Source organism: Mytilus trossulus, chromosome 8 (genome assembly GCF_036588685.1).
Source record: "Mytilus trossulus isolate FHL-02 chromosome 8, PNRI_Mtr1.1.1.hap1, whole genome shotgun sequence".
NCBI lineage: Eukaryota > Metazoa > Mollusca > Bivalvia > Mytilida > Mytilidae > Mytilus > Mytilus trossulus.
Window position 1 is genome coordinate 59,272,511 of NC_086380.1, and position 19,213 is coordinate 59,291,723.

Genomic DNA, 19,213 nt, shown 5'->3' on the forward strand with positions numbered 1-19,213 from the left:
TTTTAGTCTGGACCGACCAGACTAACATATACTGCTTGAAATATGATCAAATATCCTATACTTCGTACTTAATTCGGCCATTTTAACAGTTTTTTTTTATATTCGAACGTCACTGATAAGTATTTTATAGACGAAACTCGCGTCTGGTGCAAATACAAAATTTTAATCCTGGTATATGATGAGTTGATTTATATATATGTTCCGGACCATATGAGTATTTGGACCATACGCGTATGGTCATGACCATATGCGTATATACTCATATGGTCCAACCATATGAGTATAATACTCGTTTGGTTATTAACGGGCCGGACCATATGAGTATTTGGACTATATAGGTATATATGTTTTTTTCAAATTACATTATAAACGTTTCAATAATACAAAAACTTTATCTAAATAAGCAGTGATGGTTTAAAACATGACAATTTTTTAATTTTATGATCCAAAAAACTACGTAAAAATTTAATATTGATGCCATAGTTAGTTTTCCGGATCACTAGTTACATTCGTGCATGTAGGCTTGGATGACATTCACTTCCACATGGTATCATAGTTTTTTTTTGGATTTGCAAGTCTTACTTGTACACGATCTTTTTCATTTACACATTTTCTTTGCGAGTGAAAAACTAGCCTTTTTGCAGCTGCGTACAGTGATACCGAGGTCTTTGGCAAATCTGATGTCTACGGTGTTTTTAAGAAGCTCTAGATCTCAAATATCGTAAAATGACTGCAATACACCATCTTCACAACAAAACTTAAATCAATCTAATTAAAATATTGATTGGACTCAAATAAACTTATAGTATGCTACTTCCCAGTGACTTCTTATGTAACAGTTCATTTAGAAATTTTTGGAATTAAATTTTTTAATCGACATATTGCCATTTTAACTCGTAGTAACAAATCGTTAATGACCATCGGTATAAAATCTGTTTACTTTAAATTTGACAATTAAGTAAAATTAACTATGTGAAACTTCTTATTTTTATTTAGCTTATCTTTTTATTATAATATAATGATAACATTACCTATATGATAGCGTCCTTTTATGAACGGTCATACCATATGAAGAGTTTAGAAGTATTAAAAGTAAACTGTAACAGATTGTTAATTACCCCGACCGACCATATGAGTATATACCCATATGGTCATGACCATACGCGTATGGTCCAAATACTCATATGGTCCGGAACATATACATATGATGTATTATAGGTAAAATGTAAGGGACCAACTTGAATTAGGTAAACATCTTTTCAATGTTTATATACAAAAGACATCCGAATTAATTCTAAATAAAAGCTGCATGTATTTAACAAAAAAAAACAACATACAATTTTCAAATATTAATCCTGTCAAACGATGTTTTGTATTCAAAACGAGGAGACCCCTTAAAAAACAAAGCAAAAACAACAAACCAACACCGTAATGCTTTTTGGACATGCACAGATTTGTAAAGCCATCTATATGTATATATATATATATACTGTATATAATGGAAAGGAAACCTACATTTCCGATTTTCAAAAAAAAATCTTTTTCGATTGACTTTTTTTTAAAAGAATTCCAAAAATTTATAAATATATCAAAATCATAAAAGTTTATAAAGTCAACAGATAATATATCAATATCGTGTTTACTTCCTTCTGAAGTCCAAGGATCAGATAAAACTTTACAATGACCTTACTAAAACACTCAAATAGATCACTTTTATCTTTATAAGTAATTATTTATTGTATTCGTATGATATATAGATAAAATATTTGATTTTTACTGAATAAACACACAACAACCGTGTTAAATTTTATCATCTGTTGCGTAAATTTGATAAATGAGCATCTATTAAAATTTTATTATAAAATGTGTATATCCAAATGTGTGGACTATATGAACACATTTTAAAGATATTATAAATAGATAATCATATAGATGAGATCGTCAAAGGCAATACGACAGTAGAAAATAATTAAAAAGCTGTTTAAAAAATCTATGACATTTAATATGTCAATAATATGCAATAAAAATACCATAAAATGAACAATTTTCACATTTTTGTATTTTGGCACTAATTCAAGTTAGCTATCAATAAGACATCGAACAATATGAAACGAAAGAAAAAAACATTTATGGAAGTGATCCAAAAGTTTCATGGTAATTGCAAAGCTTCTGTTTCATCCCATGATCAGTTTGGAGGAAACTCAACATATATTCTCACGACACTTGCCAAAGAGGAAATCCTGGATAATCATATAGATATAGGACGATGTGGTGTGAGTGCCAATGAGACAACTCTCCATCCAAATAACAATTTAAAAAGTAAATCATTATAGGTTAAAGTACGGCCTTCAACACGGAGCCTTGGCTCACACCGAACAACAAGCTATAAAGGGCCCCAAAATTACTAGTGTAAAACCATTCAAACGGGAAAACCAACGGTCTAATCTATATAAAGGTCTATTCTATATGTTCCTTTGGAATTTCAACCAAAGAGGAAGGACTGGATCTTCCATCCCTGTATTGAATACCTAAACTACATAAGTGTCCTTACAAACATTGGTATATTGCTGGGTCTTCTTAGTGCACCACGAAACCTCTTTATAAATTATTAACATCTATTTTATCAGCAGTCAAATCCGGGCTCCAAAGTTATTGTGAAACTGCCTTTTCTAAAGGTGGCGTGAATCAGATGTAGATACTAAAAGAACCAAAGGTCTTTTAAAGTACACACAATCTAAGACTCTCTCATTGCAATAGTATTAAAACATTTGACTTTTCTACACTTTGCACAAGTATTCCCCATTCCAAATTAAATACAAATTGAAAAGGTTGGTATTACTTTGTTTCATTAAAGACAGGGACTCTTAGTTAGTTTTACTTGTATATATAGATATGTGTGTGTTCAACTCAGTTATTTTATTGTTGTTGTTACTTTTGTTTATGTCACAAGTATAATGTTACTTATATGACAATACAGATTATTATTAAAAAGAATGGCGAACGTAAATGCAAGTATCTTGTCTTAGGCAGGGATAAATCATACTTTGTAAAGAATCACTCTGATTAAAAAAGTTCTCTGAAACGAACATGATCAAGATGCTTGATTTTTTTATTGACAACATATATTACGTTTGGAGGACGTGTTTTTCAACAGATTGTCGGAATTCCAATGAGAACCAAGTGTGGCACTCTTCTTGCCGACTTGTTTCTTTATTATTATGAGGCTGACTTCATACAGGTGCTTCTTAGACAGAAAGATAAGAAGTTAGCAATATCCTTTATATAACTTTACGTTCCGCTATATAGATGATTTTCTCTTACTAAATAATACAAAATTTGGTGACTATTATGAACGAATCTATCCCATCACACCGAGATAAAGGAGACTGTAGATACAGCTATGTATGCCTGATATCTTGGCTTACATCTAAAACTTGACAATGGGGGTCGTTGAATACAAAATTTTACGACAAAAGAGATGCTTTCAGCTTCCCAATGGTGGCTTTCCATTTCTATGTAGCAACATTCCAGCACCGCCTGCATGCATACGGAGTATATATCTCCCACTCGATAAGATGATTTCCTTGAGGGAGGATTGCTACTCACAAGGAAGCTATTACACCAAGAGTTCAAAATGGTGAGGTTGACATCATCATCCCTTCGTAAATTTTACGGACGCAATCACGAGTTGGTTGACCGTTATGAAATAACCGTTTCACAGATTATATCGGATATGTTCTTTATGTCGTAACTACAATATCCTTCCCTTTTCACTAAAGTGACCTACCGAATTATACTATTTACTGGAAATGTAATAACATAAGTAACACGACGGGTGCCACATGTGGAGCATGATCTGCTTCCTGGAGCACCTGAGATCACCCCAAGTTTTTGGTGGGGTTCGTGTTGCTTATAGTCAATTTAGTTTTCTATGTTGTGTCTTCTGTATTATTATTAATCTGTTTGTCTTTTTATTTTTAACCATGGCTTTGTTTAATTTCCCTCTATGAGTTTGTCTCTCACTCTGGTATCTTTCGTCCCTCTTTTTGGAGCCTTAATTTACTCTTTATTCGCTATATGATGTGTCTGGTTATTTTTTTTCCATACGAGTTTCAATGTTAGATTCGAATTTTATTTGTTTTCTAAACATATTTTACTCTAATTTGCTTGTTTCTTCAATAATGCTCCCGTTTGAATATATTATTAGCAGTCATAATTTTACCGACACGCTGACCGCTAGGACTTGCAAACTGATTTTACTTAGTCTAAAATGCAGTCTTTCCTTGGCGGGCTAGTGGGTTGTTTTTTTTAATAAAAGGAGATTTACGACTATAACTATTCTGCCCTGTATGATTTTAAATGATCAGATTCCACTCGATTTGACTCTTGAACTTCAGTTGCTAATCTTTTAGGATATTGCACAACTATAACTGTACCATCACGAATCAGAACACACGAAATATCTCTATTCAATAACCCGTGTATGCCGCGTAAAATATAAAAGGGATAACAAAACGCGAAACAGTTCAAAAGAGAATACCAACGGCTATAGAAAAATTTCAATCACTTCGAATTCCTGTTATCAGTTAATGCAGACCAAAAAATCTCAAAGACATACTTGTTACATATAAAGTAAATAAAAAACAAGAGACCTTTAAAATCGGGTGCTACACACACTGCGGAAGAAGTAATTGAAAGTGTTGTAAAGTCGCCAACACTGGTGCACAGTGCGAAAGAAGCAATAATATTGAAAGTGTTGTAAAGTCGCCAACACTGGTGCACAGTGCGAAAGAAGCAATAATATTGAAAGTGTTGTAAAGTCGCCAACACTGGTGCACAGTGCGAAAGAAGCAATAATATTGAAAGTATATAAAAAATATTTTCATAACACTCATTCGTATGTTAAAGTTACATTCTTAGGTAAATTATATATATATATATACATATATCATTATATTATATATATATTTCATTATCACTGAACTAGTATATATTTGTTTAGGGGCAAGCTGAAGGACGCCTCCGGGTGCGGGAATTTCTCGCTACATTGAAGACCTGTTGGTGACCTTCTGCTGTTGTGTTTTTTTATTTTGGTCGGGTTGTTGTCTCTTTGACACATTCCCCATTTCCATTCTCAATTTTATAATATATTCTTAGATGCTTAGACTCACATCTATAGAAATAGCTACAAAGAGGGTAGTTTGAAAACAAAACTTGACGACAAAAGATGCTTTCAGCTTCCTAATTCGCAATTGTGAACTGTTTCCATTTCTATATGTATAAATACAACCATGATTCCAGTAGCACCTGCATACGGAGTATATATTTCTCCAAATGATACGACATATTCCTGGGCTTGTACTGTTGACGTATATTTGTTAACCGCCTTAAAAATGTAATAGTTCCACTGAAAACTTTGTTATAAATATTGTCATTATATATCTATTCCTGTTGGAACAAATATTCCACACCATTTATTCCGATAGTTTGTTTACCGTTATGGAATATATATCCGTTCAAGTCACGGATAATATCGGATATGTTCCTTATTTCGTAAAATCCCGTTTCCTTTTCACGAATGTGACCGACTGAAGAATTATTACAGGATGTTTACGACTGGTGTCACGTGTGGAGAAAGATCTACAAATAATGTTTTATAACATGTATAATGAACCAATTGTTTCTTTTTTATAATTGCTGACGATTCAGTTTCTTTACATCACCACAGTATATCCAAAACATGCAAATATACGTATTGTTTTAATATTGATTTAGGAAGATGTGGTATGAGTGTCAAGTAATGAGACAACTCTCCAACCAAGTCATAATGTCACGTATAACATGTATAAATTAAAGTTGTCAATCAGTATAGCATGTATAGGTTAAAGTTTGTCTTTCAACACGTCGGAGCCTTAATATTAAGGGGATTATATCATTATATAACATAAAACAAATTGTGACAAAAGAACGATGTTTAGGTTTATGGTTCAATCAACTGCAACTGTGCTGAGACTACTATAAGCTATCAGTATTATTATAATATAGTCATCTCTGAACTGCCGAGTGTAAAACAAATAATTAATAACTGCAAATGGGTAGTTATAGTCCCATACAGTACCTCTCAAAAAAAAAATCCAAAGTTTTTTTTTGTTTTTTTTTGTTTTATACTTCTTAACTTTAATATTTACAAAGCACATTGTAGATTTAATGAGAGTAAGCCCCCCAATCAACATCTTGGGCCTCTTTCAAAAATTTAAAACCCCATGTCGGACCTCCTTTTCCTATTTTTAGATAGTTTCTGACTGTCTCGATTTCCGGTGACGTCATACAATTTTTATGAACCTGGAAAAGGTGCGACTATACCAATTTGTAGAGACAACAGATAAATACAAACTGGTATATACATTGAATTCTTCATTTGAAAAATAATAATTGTGATCTGTTTCCCGAAAAAGTCTTGTGTTCAGTGTTTCATTGAATACACAAGGCGCATGCGTAGGCGTAGCCATATTGGAGAGGAAAAGAAATCTTTTGATAATTTGATGTTGTAAACATTCGCAGATATTCAATAGAAACAAATAATTTCACAGAAATTTAATGTTGGTAAGTACAACCAGTGCTTAGGCTTGCCAACGACCTGTTTCTTATTTCCATCTTTCGCTTAGAAAAGAAGAAAATTTGACCCGAACAAAGCACCTACTTGCCCAATCTGATACAAACAAACATAAAATTGTTGCAGTTCCACATAAAAACATTCATCTAAAAAACTTCTAATGCAGACTTGTTATTCGTAAACGTTCAGATATTATGGGTCTCATCTCCAGCTTAAAGTGGTACATGTGTGACGATTGTAATCTCTGTAACATCTTCCATTTCTCTACCGAGTCTGCATAAATTACAAATTTTTGAAATGGACTTGTGCAAATTTGTACATATTTGAGAGAAACAAATTATTGGGAGTTCCAAATTGTAGATTGAGGGCACAACTAATCAATTTCTTCCTAAGTGTTTTATAACGTTAAGTTCAAAATTGCTTTGTTTACACGAAAAAAAAGTGACCCCAAATACAGACAAACCTGTGCAACAGAAAAGGTTTTAGGTCTGGCAACACCTACATGTACATGTATATCATATCTAAACCTGTCCACATATAACTTCTCTACTTAAATGTCATTTTGTGTCATGATGAAATTTTTAATATACATCTCAAAATTATATATTAATGGTTAGGTGACCCAAAAAAATTATATATTAATGGTTAGGTGACCCAAAATTTATGAAATTATCTGAGACACTTATAAATGTTTTTTTAACGTTTTAGCTGAAATAACTTCATGTATGTCAACAGCAAAATACATCCTTAAATCTAGACAACTGTGTTGATTCTTCAGTTTCCGTAAATAACGTCTTAGTCTTACATGGACAATTACATGTTGTGCATCTCTAATAAATCACTGGTTACTCTCTTGTCAAACAATCTTGTCATTAGCATGTTAATTTCTATTATTTTACCTTGCAAACAGGGTGTTTGAAGTTATCAGAGAGTTTGAATGAAGGAACTTGAGATTTTGCAGACGGTCTTCACATGACAAATCTTTCATTGTTGGCAACATTCTGCTCAATTTCTCTTGCACATTTTTGATACTAGTAATGTCAGCCTCCCTGTAGGGTGACCATACAGTGTTTGCAAGCTCTCAATGTGGTCTTGCAATTGCCTTAAATACTAATTAGTGTAAATATACAATTGTTCAGGTGGACAAACATGACAAAGGAACGGGAGTGAGACCTACATTTTGATAAACTTTTCTTCACTAGATTTGTGATGTGATTGTTTTCATGAAAAAATCTGGCATTATCTTGTCCTTGATATAATAAAACAAATATAATTGGTGTCAATACTAAGCCTTGATGAATTCCACAGGTTAGTACTTTCACATTCCTCAAACATGATATTAACTCATTGACCTGTACGCAGTGTCATGAGTGTTGTCTGTTGCTATTAATAAGGAAACATTGTGAGTAGTCTGCTCTGACATTGATACAAAAATCATGAATTTTGGGAAGTAATCTCATGTTTGTCAATAAGCACCTTGTCAAAAGCTTTCATCTAGTCAGTATATAAAGAGTATTATATACCACCATCCTGTAATAATGCCTTCTCCACTTGTCTAGGACTTTCAACAGCTGAAATGGTGTTGATCTACCACCCAGAAAGCCAAACTTTTGGTTGCTGAATAAATTCTGTTCATATGCTCAATAAGTTACTGATAAGTTTCTCCTCAATTTTACACAGGATTAGGCATGCTTGTTAGACTGCAATGTATATATAATTGGATTTTGAGATTGATATTTGTTCAACTTTGCAGACGATGGATCAATTGAACTAATTGGAAATACTGGTATATGAGTACTATATATGGGCTCAAGTTAAAGTTTCATTGCTCTAATAAGAGTGTAAACAAAGTTACTCCAGAATTGCAGGGTTCACCACACTTCTGAATTGTATTGTGAAATGATTTCTTTCTTCCTTGCAGCCTATTAGGGAGAACTGAATGGTGACATCAGAGTAGGAAACTCACTGGAAATGTCTACCAGACCACAGGGCTGGCTGCATAAAAATAGTCACCTGTCCTGAATCACCTGACTTGTAATGTTATCGATTACAATTTAAAGTAATCGACCCCATCCCTGGTCCTGATTATAATTTATCAGCCCTGAAAATTAATGCAATATAAATCCAACCCATTTTCCTACAAGATTCTAAATTATGTTTTTGTGTTTTTAAAATGTTTTTCAAACAGGCCTTTTGCATATATTGCCGTAATTTTTCAGATACTTTTCTGACTGCCAATGGCCCATACGCTGAACCGCATGGTTGACAAAATATTTTACCATGCCAGTCGTCACAAATCAACCATTGGAACTCCATTTTCCAACAAGAAAGAATTGTCTGCTTCCTTTTAGACAAATGGTACAATTTTTTTTTCTTCTGTCGAGTCAATAGCAGTTTGCTTTTGCAACGACTCAGGCCCATGTACTGTCATAAAGACATGAGTTTACCAAAACAAATTTATACTTTCTATTTTCTCTAATATTTATTTTTTTATTTAATAAACGTGATCGCAATTGGACAATTAAATACATCTAGTCAATGAGTGCAGATCTTACAAACAGGTATTACCATATGTTCCCTGCAGAAATCGCGTGGAAATACCTGGTTGTATAAGGTTAATTGGCAGTTATGATTCTTGCGTGATGTTATGAATAGGGTTAAAGTTATACTGAGAACTCATTCAAAAAATAGAAAAAGTTAATCCCAAACACCTGTCAACCAAACTGTTGAAATTTAATTTTTGACCGCCTGATTGTAAAATAGGCTGTCTCTGGCAGTTGGGCGGGCTATAATTTCCAACTAAGATGACATTGAAGCTTTATCATGTTTATTGTTGCAAATAGTTAAGGTCAATGCAAACATCCAGACAAACAAAGTTTGAATTTTGATGTTGTCACTTTCAAAGGTGTTGAGTTGATGTCCCATTATAAATTAAAAAAAAAGAAGATTATTTTGCTTTTCCACGCTTTTTATTAACCAGATTTTTGTGACAAAAATGTCGGTTATTGATTTGGGGATGTACAGCGGGCGGGCAGCAATCAAATGTTGTCCTTGCATTAACTCAGGAACCGTTCAACCAAAGCTTTTAAAATTTTGATATGTTGTTACTGACAACTAAATAAAGGTCAAGTTCAATAATGGCGTTTTTGACTTTTACCGTTCACATGGTTCAGGAGTTATGGTTCTTGAAAGATTGAAAAATTAAGTTTCCAGTCGTGTCCATGCATTTACGCATGAACTGTTCTACCAAAGCTTCCCAAATTTTAATATGTTGTTACCAATGACAAAATGGAGGTCAAGTTCAATAATGACGATTTTGACTTTTACCTTTCAGGAGTTATGGTTCTTGAAAGATTGAAAAATGGAGTTTCCAGTCGTGTCCGTGCATTTACGCATGAACTGTTCTACCAAAGCTTCCCAAATTTTAATATGTTGTTACCAATGACAAAATGGAGGTCAAGTTCAATAATGACGATTTTGACTTTTACCTTTCAGGAGTTATGGTTCTTGAAAGATTGAAAAATGGAGTTTCCAGTCATGTCCGTGCATTTACGCATGAACTGTTCTACTAAAGCTTCCCAAATTTTAATATGTTGTTACCAATGACAAAATGGAGGTCAAGTTCAATAATGACGATTTTGACTTTTACCGTTCAGGAGTTATGGTTCTTGAAAGATTGAAAAATGGAGTTTCCAGTCGTGTCCGTGCATTTACGCATGAACTGTTCTACCAAAGCTTCCCAAATTTTAATATGTTGTTACTGATGAAAAAATGGAGGTCAAGTTAAATAATGACGATTTTGACTTTTACCATTCAGGAGTTATGGTTCTTGAAAGATTGAAAAATGGAGTTTCCAATCGTGTCCATGCATTTTCTTTGAACTTTATTCTTTGAAAATGTTACGGGGGTATCATCATGATCATGCTCTCATGGCTCAGCTGTTTATTGTATTATGTCCCATTGTTAGGTTTAAAAGAAAAAGAACGTTTATAGGTTTGAAGAAGCATATTTACAAGCAGGGTTATTCTTCTTTTGTTTTCAATTGGTTAAATTATTTTTCAACATACACATATATAACTAATCTTTAAAGATTTTGACATTACAGTCATGTATTCTGTTTCTGTTTAACTGGAGAAATGGATTTGCATCTGTCAAATCGCTTATTGGTTATGACAAATCATCATTTACAGTTCTGTTATTCCTTTGATCATTAATCATGTTAGTTAATGAATTAATACTCCACTCACTAAGCTTGCTAAAGTGGGCGGTGCACTGCATTCAGCTTCTTTTTGTCATTCCTTCCTTTTATATTGCCATATGCATAGTATTATGCTTTTGTGCTAATGAAGGCTTAAATTTGGTTTTGATAGCAGACCTCTTTAATGTGTGTTAATCAGGCAGTCACTTCTTGTTTGATAATACTTTCAAACATTCCTGCCAACTTTTAAAAATGTCCATCAGGGTATTACGTGCAAAATGGTTCCCACAAAATCTTCAAGGAGGCCTTCAAATATATGTTAATGTTGTTTTATGGCTTCTTCATACTTTTACAAGCCTATAGCCATTGTGAAATTAATTATTTTTGTTTGAAATTGTGCACAAATTTGCTCTTTCAAAATTTCCATTTTGGAGCCTCCATGGGGGAAATCCCCCGTAAATAGTGACAGTTGGCAGGTATGTTTAATGTACATGTAGACCAGAGACATTTGCCTTTTTGGATACAGTTCTATAAATACTGACTACTCTTAAAACAATTGATTGTCTCTTTTGTTGTTGAAAACCTTGAATTTTTTAATTGGATGAAGAAAAAAAACTGGAATATGAATTCTGTGCAAGAAATGAGAATGAGGGTCGTCATAGTTATAATCGATTCTTTGAGAATGCAGTTTATTTAGATGTAATTGATATTGTTCATTGACAAATATATTTTAAAAATTAAATAAGAAAATATTCCCCTTTCTTTAAAAGGAACTATGAAAATATTATAAACATAATAAAAGGAACTTTGAAAATATTATAAACATAATAAAAGGAACTATGAAAATATTATAAACATGATAAAGAAGTGAGGATTAAAAGAGCAAAAAAATCATCATCTAAAAGAATAAATTTGAACTGTTGACATTTTTTTGCTAACTATTTATTAAGTATGATTGCTGAAGCAGGTACAATGATATCCTATTAAAGTGATGGATGGTTTATTTACATTGTAGTAGGTGTATTTCACGGTCCAGTGAAGATACATTACACATTCCAAATTAAAATAGTGTGACCTTAGGGTTGGATGTAAACACCAAAATAAACGAACAGCTTTACACACTATTTATTACACAATATATTTGATTATTTTGATAAAATTCTATTTCTTAAGTGTTAAAATTATTAAAAAAACTTCATTAAATTGCTGATTTTTTTTTTCTCATTTTATGAATGACATTACATTAATATGATGTCTTTTAAAGGGACAGCTTTTTTTGGGTGTTAGCATTAAGTGTCAACATGGTCAATATAATGTTTAGAATTTACATAAAGTAGCATTGTTGGGAATAAAATTTCCAGGGATTTTGGTGTTATATGTCCAGTGGGAAGTATTACAATCACTCCTGGACAAAAAGATGTTAATTAACTGTTGCCAGATTTTAAGTTTAGTTTGGGTGTATCAAAATCAAATATTTCATGCATTCATCATAATGATAATGATATCCAAATAAAAATTCCAAATTTTGAGGATTGAAATAAAACAGCTGATATTGAATTTGAATAATGTGTTGCAATGGCAGAAATAGCAGACTTTTGACTTTGGTTTTTTTTGGGGGGGGAGGGGGTGAAGAAACGTTTGAATTTAGCTTATTAGTAATAATTAAATGTATCTTATAAGGTGAACAGTAATTCCATCCACTTTTATGCTTAAATAAGAGCAAAGAATTGTTTTTTTCAAGGATTCTTTAACATACATTGTGTACCTGCAGTAAATTGAATAAAACTCATCTTAAACCTTAAACCTTCATATATAGGAATTTGAAAAACCCTAAAAATGATAATAAAATTACAGAGGCATAAATACCTTTGAAAGTTTGAAATTTAACTGCATGAAAACTAATTGCATTCTATAAAAAAAACCAGGTTAAAACTATGAATATTTCTTTTTGAAAATATTTTTAATGTTTATTTACAGAAATGTGATATCTATGATACAAATGAGTAAAAGATTATTGATGAAATGCCAGCATTACCCAAGCCCGGAAAATTAAATGATCCTGAAATAGCAGCACTCTTTTCAACAGAGGATCCAGAACGGATATTTTCAGATCTAAGAGAAATTGGCCATGGAAGTTTTGGTGCTGTATACTACGTAAGTTATGTTAACGAGAAATGAATTAATGATAAGATCATCTGAATAAAACTTTGGGAGACGGGATGTTTTTGATAATGACCTAAAAACAAGGATATATACATTGATAAACAATCTAAGATTGCTGGAAGGCCTTCACTAATGAGTAAAACCCATGGATACTATGATACCATAGATACATGTAGCCACTGTGTTCTCTGTATGGCCTCAAAGCATTGTGGAACCCTGGTGCTCTATTTTCTACCATGATGCTTAGCTATCTTGTATGATTTCCTAATTCAATGTATAGGGGCCATGGTATTATAATCTGTTGGAAAAACAGTGCTATGTTACTTTCCATGGTGCTATTTGAAAATTCTATGGAAAACACAGCTATAAAAGTTCCCTGCATTTATAAAAGGTCAAAACAAGAAATACTAACACCCTTCAACAATGAACAAAAATGAAATTGTATAGTTAGTTAGTTCAGATTCTGAACATGCTGTCCTTAGACCTGTTCTTGTAATATTTGTATATTTTTATGATTTCAGGCGAGAAATGTTGTTACCAAAGAGATTGTTGCCATCAAGAAGATGTCCTACAATGGCAAACAGGCAGGCGAGGTAACTATACAGATATTTGTGACTATATAAATAATGATAGATTGATTGTTGGGGTTTAATGCCATTTCAGAACACTAAGTTATACCGTATAGCTGGTTATTTTTTGCAGATGCAATTATTTTGCTAACTTTTGAGAATAGAAAAAAATTGCCAAAATAAATTCTGCCAATTTAAAACACCCCTTGCAAAGGTATTGAGAAAAGATTTAAATCCGACAAAATAATAACCACCAAAATATTTCGTAAACCTTATTCAATGAAAATCTCCAAAGTTTACACCCACTAAAATAACCCGCTATACTGTAGCATGGCAGCCTCTCTCTCTGGGGGAAGGCTGTAAAAGAAATGCAACGTTTGACAAGAAAACTCTCAAATCTTTTCAATTTTAAAAGATCAGAGTCAAATGCAAAATTAAAACTTGCTAAACATGCTTAATATTAATCACATTCTTGATGGCTGTCTCATGAAATAATAAAACTAGAGATCCTATTGTTTAAAGTGTAACAAAACTTAAAAACATTTCGTAACAGGGGAAAAAGTTTATATAAGTAAGGAAGTTCATAAGATTACATAAGTTTTATATGGTGGTTACATTTCCTTATTTGGTATTTTATTAGTTTGTATCTTTCCTGTGCACGATTACTGTAAACATGTAATTTGAATACTGTGGTGTCAGATGTTATGAGAAGTTTTCTGGGAAATATGTACTGTAAATTCAGAAATTATTGAGATGTTTTTATTAATGTGAAAAATGCGGCAGGGTTATAATCTAAACTCACATTTTGAAATTTTTTATAAGAATTAAACAGGATTCTTCTTAATCATCGCAACTACTGAAATTGCATTCAAATTTAAAATGAAAAAATCACAATAATTTCTGAATTTACAGTTGAAGGTGCACTTTTTCTATTTGGATTTTTTTTTTGTATCTATGACTATAAGAAATTTTCAACAGTTGCTAACGACAGCTGCTATGTCGTAGCCTAATGAAATGTAAACTTTTAAATAATAGATTGAGTTATTTTACGAATTAGACTATCATCTATTTGTCAACAAATTGTCTTGGGGCTTTCAGACATATGTAAAAAGTGATTCAACAAGATGACTTGCATGACTTGAATATGAACAAATAGACATGATGGGGTGAAAAGATTATTTTACTACACAGAACTTTGAATTGGTTGTTGATTTTGATACTGCTCCAGTCTTCATGACATACCCATAGCGAGGGGGGTTCCTCTGAACCCTCCCTTGAAAACAAATAAGCACTGTTAAAGTTAATGTTCTGTTCGAATTGAGACTGTTAAAGCCGAGCTTGTGAGTCAAACTACCCCTCTCCCCCACCCCCACCCCTTTGGAAATTCCTGGCTACAGGCCTGCATGACAAACTGCTAAATCTACAAGCCTGGAGCTCAATTTTTGAAATTTTTTAGTTAGATTCTGTTGGCCTGTAGGTATGATTATAACAGGCCTGAGAGCAATTTTATGAGCCTGGGCTGCCACTCGGCGTGAAGACTGCGGCTGCTCAATCATAACAGGACATGTGCATTTATAAAGAATATAATATTTGACAAACATTATGAATTCTGTTTTAATCATCAGTATCAATTTTTATGGATTTTGAAGGAATAAGTGAACCACAAATTAAAAAGTACACATACTTTAGGCTTAATTGCAGACTTCAGCATAACCACAAAATCAAATATCCATGAAAATGCATATTTTTTCAATTCAAGAAAATTAGTACCCACTAAAATAAATGTATTTTTGTACATGACATAATCCCTGGATTTAAACCACATCAGTCTTCGTTAACATTTATATGGCATAATATTCAACTAGTAAAATAAAAAGATTATCTGCCTTGTCTTTACAGAAATGGCAGGACATAATCAAAGAAGTGAAGTTCTTACGGCAAGTCAAACATGAGAACACCATAGACTACAAAGGTTGTTTCCTCAAAGAACACACAGCATGGGTAATGTATTTACTCAAAGATTCAGATTACTAAAACAGAAATGAAACATTTTGAATCTGTAAAGGCCAATTGAAAGATTCAGATTATTGTTAATAGAATACACTAACAAAAATTTATAAAAAAGTTTATTGAATGCTTTTTTTAAAATTAATTATTTAGCCATTCCATATAATTTGTTGTCATTTAATTTTCTTTGTTTAATGAAGTGGGAAGCAAAACAAAACTTTATTAATTATCATGTTCTTTTTCAGATGGTTATGGAATACTGCCTTGGGTCAGCTTCAGATATCATTGAAGGTTGGTGTTATAAATAAAAGCAGTTAGGCCATAATAAATAATAGGTTTGTTTGCCCAAACGCTACCTAACCAGAAAAAAACTGCCTACTCAAATTCTTTTATTGTCCTGATTTGAAGAAGTTTTTTTTTAATCAAATAGGCATGAAGACTAATAAACATCTGACACTTGAATTTCTTTTTTTTTGAAAAAAAAAGAAAATGCCTACCTACCTACCTACTGTCTCAAGCTTTAGGTAGGGTTTGGGCAAACCAAAATATTTTTAAGTGTGGCCTTAGGGGGTGGGTGTGGGGTAAGTGCAAAGCATTGATGAAGATTTGGATGAAAGATTTACTACAGTAGTAATACTTGTGAGGCTTAAATTAAAATATTGATTGTTTGCCCTTTACCGACCGACCCTATAAATTTGTTGCGCCTGAAAATCTTTTATTTGTATTTACCAGCAAGATTTTATTTTATTTTATTTTTTCGTTCCTACCAAAAATCTTATATTTGTATTTCCCGCTCAAAACTATTTTATCCAGAATTCTCAGGTTTTATCTTTAACGTATAAGGTCCAGTCCGTTTGGTATCACCTGAGCGTTTGTCATGAGCACTTGCATTTGAAGTTTCAAAGCATTTGTTTGAAATCGATGTTCAGCATGTGAACGCTTCCTGAAATCATGATATGACGTACGCTACTCTGTACCTTTATACTTAGTAAAGAACAGGGTTCATTTACAAAAAAGTTCGTTTGGATCCGTTCGTTTGATACAAAATTATCAACGTGTGTACAAACTAATTTGTAAACAGACGTTGTATTCTATGTAGGGATGGCCTTTTGTGATCCTCAGATCAGGATGATTTTGTTAACGATGCCGTTATATCTGATATGAATCAATAGTGACAAAACCCTGTAAAGTGTAGAATATCTGGCAGTAAAATCGCCAAGTTGTCCATACAGATCATTTATAAATGCCATGTAAAATATGTGACAATTGTCAGAGTTTTAAGTCTTATAGCATTTTTATTGGAAACAATGGCACACACCATGTTTTTAACACTCTAGGGACTTTTTCTACTAGTAATGTATGTCTGCCCAGACATATCTTATCAGTACAAAGTTATCTTTAACAGAAGGTACGTAATACAGAATATAAGTGCAAGTTCAAACTCTTCAAAGTTCCAGGCATATAAACGTTGAAGATATGTTGCACAACTCAATATTTTGCTATTTGAAATAAATAGAAGTTCATATGAATTAGCTTCATGCGTGATATTTTTTTAAAACTAATAGTCCCAGAAAACTTGTTTGCAAAAACAAAACGGACACAAATGACAATATGCAGAGTTTGTATCTATAAAATAAAATATTATACCTACTTGCCTACCCATGACAAATAATATTTAACCTACCTACCTACCCTGTTTCAAAACATAGGGTCGGAAAAGGGCAAACAAACAATATTTTAATTTAGGCCTAAGTGCATTGTGTGTAAAATGTGCCTGTAACAATAGACATATATATATATATATTTGTATATATATAACTAGTATATATTTGTTATGGGGCCAGTCGAAGGACGCCTCTGGGTGCGGGAATTTCTCTCTACATTGAAGAACTGTTGGTGACCTTCTGCCGTTATTATTGTTTTTTATATGGTTGGGTTGTTGTCTCTTTGACACATTCCCCATTTCCATTCTCAATTTTATTCTCAAAATCTTTTTTTCCCCTGGTGGAAAAACTCGTCCTCATTTCTATTACAAAATACCAAAATTGTGTCGGTTGTTTGCAAATTTAAGTGGTCAAATCCTCCAGACTATCACTGTGATAGTAGACTAATTAGAACAAAAGTGTAAAAAAAAAGTCACACAGAGCTTCTCTTTTCTGCACAAAAAGGTATCTTATTCTATTGGACTGACATCATTGTTATTCTGAAGTTCCATTATTATTCTGAAGTTCCATTGTTTGAGAACAATAAAAGTGTTTTGCCATGATATTGTTAGGGACGGGGGTGTCCCATAAGTAAAAGATATTTATATAAGGTTAACACTGATAACTATATTCTTGGTAAATTCTAATATAGAGCTCTCAACTCTGGTGCTGAGTTACAATCTAAGTTATATAAATACTGGTAGCGTAGCTCGCAAACTGGTTAATACAATGGTAGCGTAGCAGGCAAAACGGTTAAAGCACTGATCTAAATATGGTAGCACAGAAACTCATTAACATTGACTTACTAATTACATGTACAACAGACAACAAGATTAATTAAGCTTCACAATTTATTATATACAAACAATCAATACTATTTATACAAGTATAAATCACATGAAAACCCAACAGAACGCTTAATAAAATATACAGAGACCCCCCTTTTTGGTACGTTAATCGTTTGTCAACATCGTTGTAAACGTAGTAAAATATCTAGGTCAATTATGGTTTGGTCCATTTATTCAACGGGAATGCATACAATAGCAAGGTACATGCATTGCATCGACTGCGGCACTTTTGGTTTGCCTTGGTAAGTTCCTTGGTATTAGGAGTGACTGCCCTGGTAGCGGGTCGCAGTCTATCTGAAGACTGTTGTGCACTTGCTTTTATATCTCTGTCCCACCAACGTCTCGTGCCCCTATGGAGATGGTGGGCAAATTACGTTATGCTGATTGGATGCTGATCTCAGGTCATTAGGTCACTGACGTCAAAAAACATAGTGATGCAAATGGCGGCGATCGGAATGTTGACATTCTATCGAGTCGGGAAATGGACAAACGGGACTTATCTAAGCTTACTCTTAGCATGTATGGGCCCCGGTTACAATATTCATGCCTTACGCTAATAAAATAACAAGGTAATAAAGCGGGAACATGTGAAATAAGGATAAACAGAAGGTGGGAACCGTCGTTCAGTCAAGGGACCCCCCATGGTCAAACGGTGAAGACGAACTCTATTTTATTATTCCCAGAGACCTTACTTACAATATTTACATACAATAACAATATATAAGTATACACAATGTTCATCAAATGTGTTTGTATACGCGTTGGCTAACAGTAAACGACGAACACGAAAATAGAATAGAGTGTTTACGGAGTAGCCTGAAACAGTCGTACAATGTATGTACAAACCTACAGCTTATACCCTAAACTGTAACAATATATCATTCTTCTAAATAGTTATCGTGTAATATCTATGCTCATGCTTATATTATTTATTTATAGTTCACAAGAAGCCATTGAAAGAAGATGAGATAGGAGAAATCTGCCATCAGTGTTTGAAAGGTTTAGAATATCTACATAGCTTTGGTAAAATACATAGGGATGTTAAAGCTGGCAATATATTACTTACAGAGAATGGAACTGTCAAATTAGGTGAGGTATTCAAATGGTCAGAA

At 32.9% G+C, this 19,213-nt stretch overlaps 1 protein-coding gene across 5 annotated transcripts in view; it reads left to right on the forward strand.

Moving 5' to 3' along the window:
* Positions 1–6,304: 6,304 nt before the first annotated feature.
* LOC134681211 (serine/threonine-protein kinase TAO1-like) overlaps positions 6,305–19,213 on the forward strand; it is a 32,812-nt gene continuing 19,903 nt past the window's right edge. For 4 of the 5 annotated variants that reach the window (XM_063540718.1, XM_063540721.1, XM_063540720.1 and 1 more), the window contains exons 1-6: positions 6,313–6,603; positions 12,789–12,965; positions 13,496–13,567; positions 15,443–15,544; positions 15,796–15,841; positions 19,041–19,190. In XM_063540718.1, coding sequence (XP_063396788.1) covers positions 12,834–12,965; positions 13,496–13,567; positions 15,443–15,544; positions 15,796–15,841; positions 19,041–19,190 — 502 coding nt within the window. In that variant the 5' untranslated portion in view covers positions 6,313–6,603; positions 12,789–12,833. Of the gene's footprint in view, positions 6,604–12,788; positions 12,966–13,495; positions 13,568–15,442; positions 15,545–15,795; positions 15,842–19,040; positions 19,191–19,213 lie in introns of all 5 variants that reach the window. The other variant, XM_063540719.1, reaches the window with a different exon arrangement.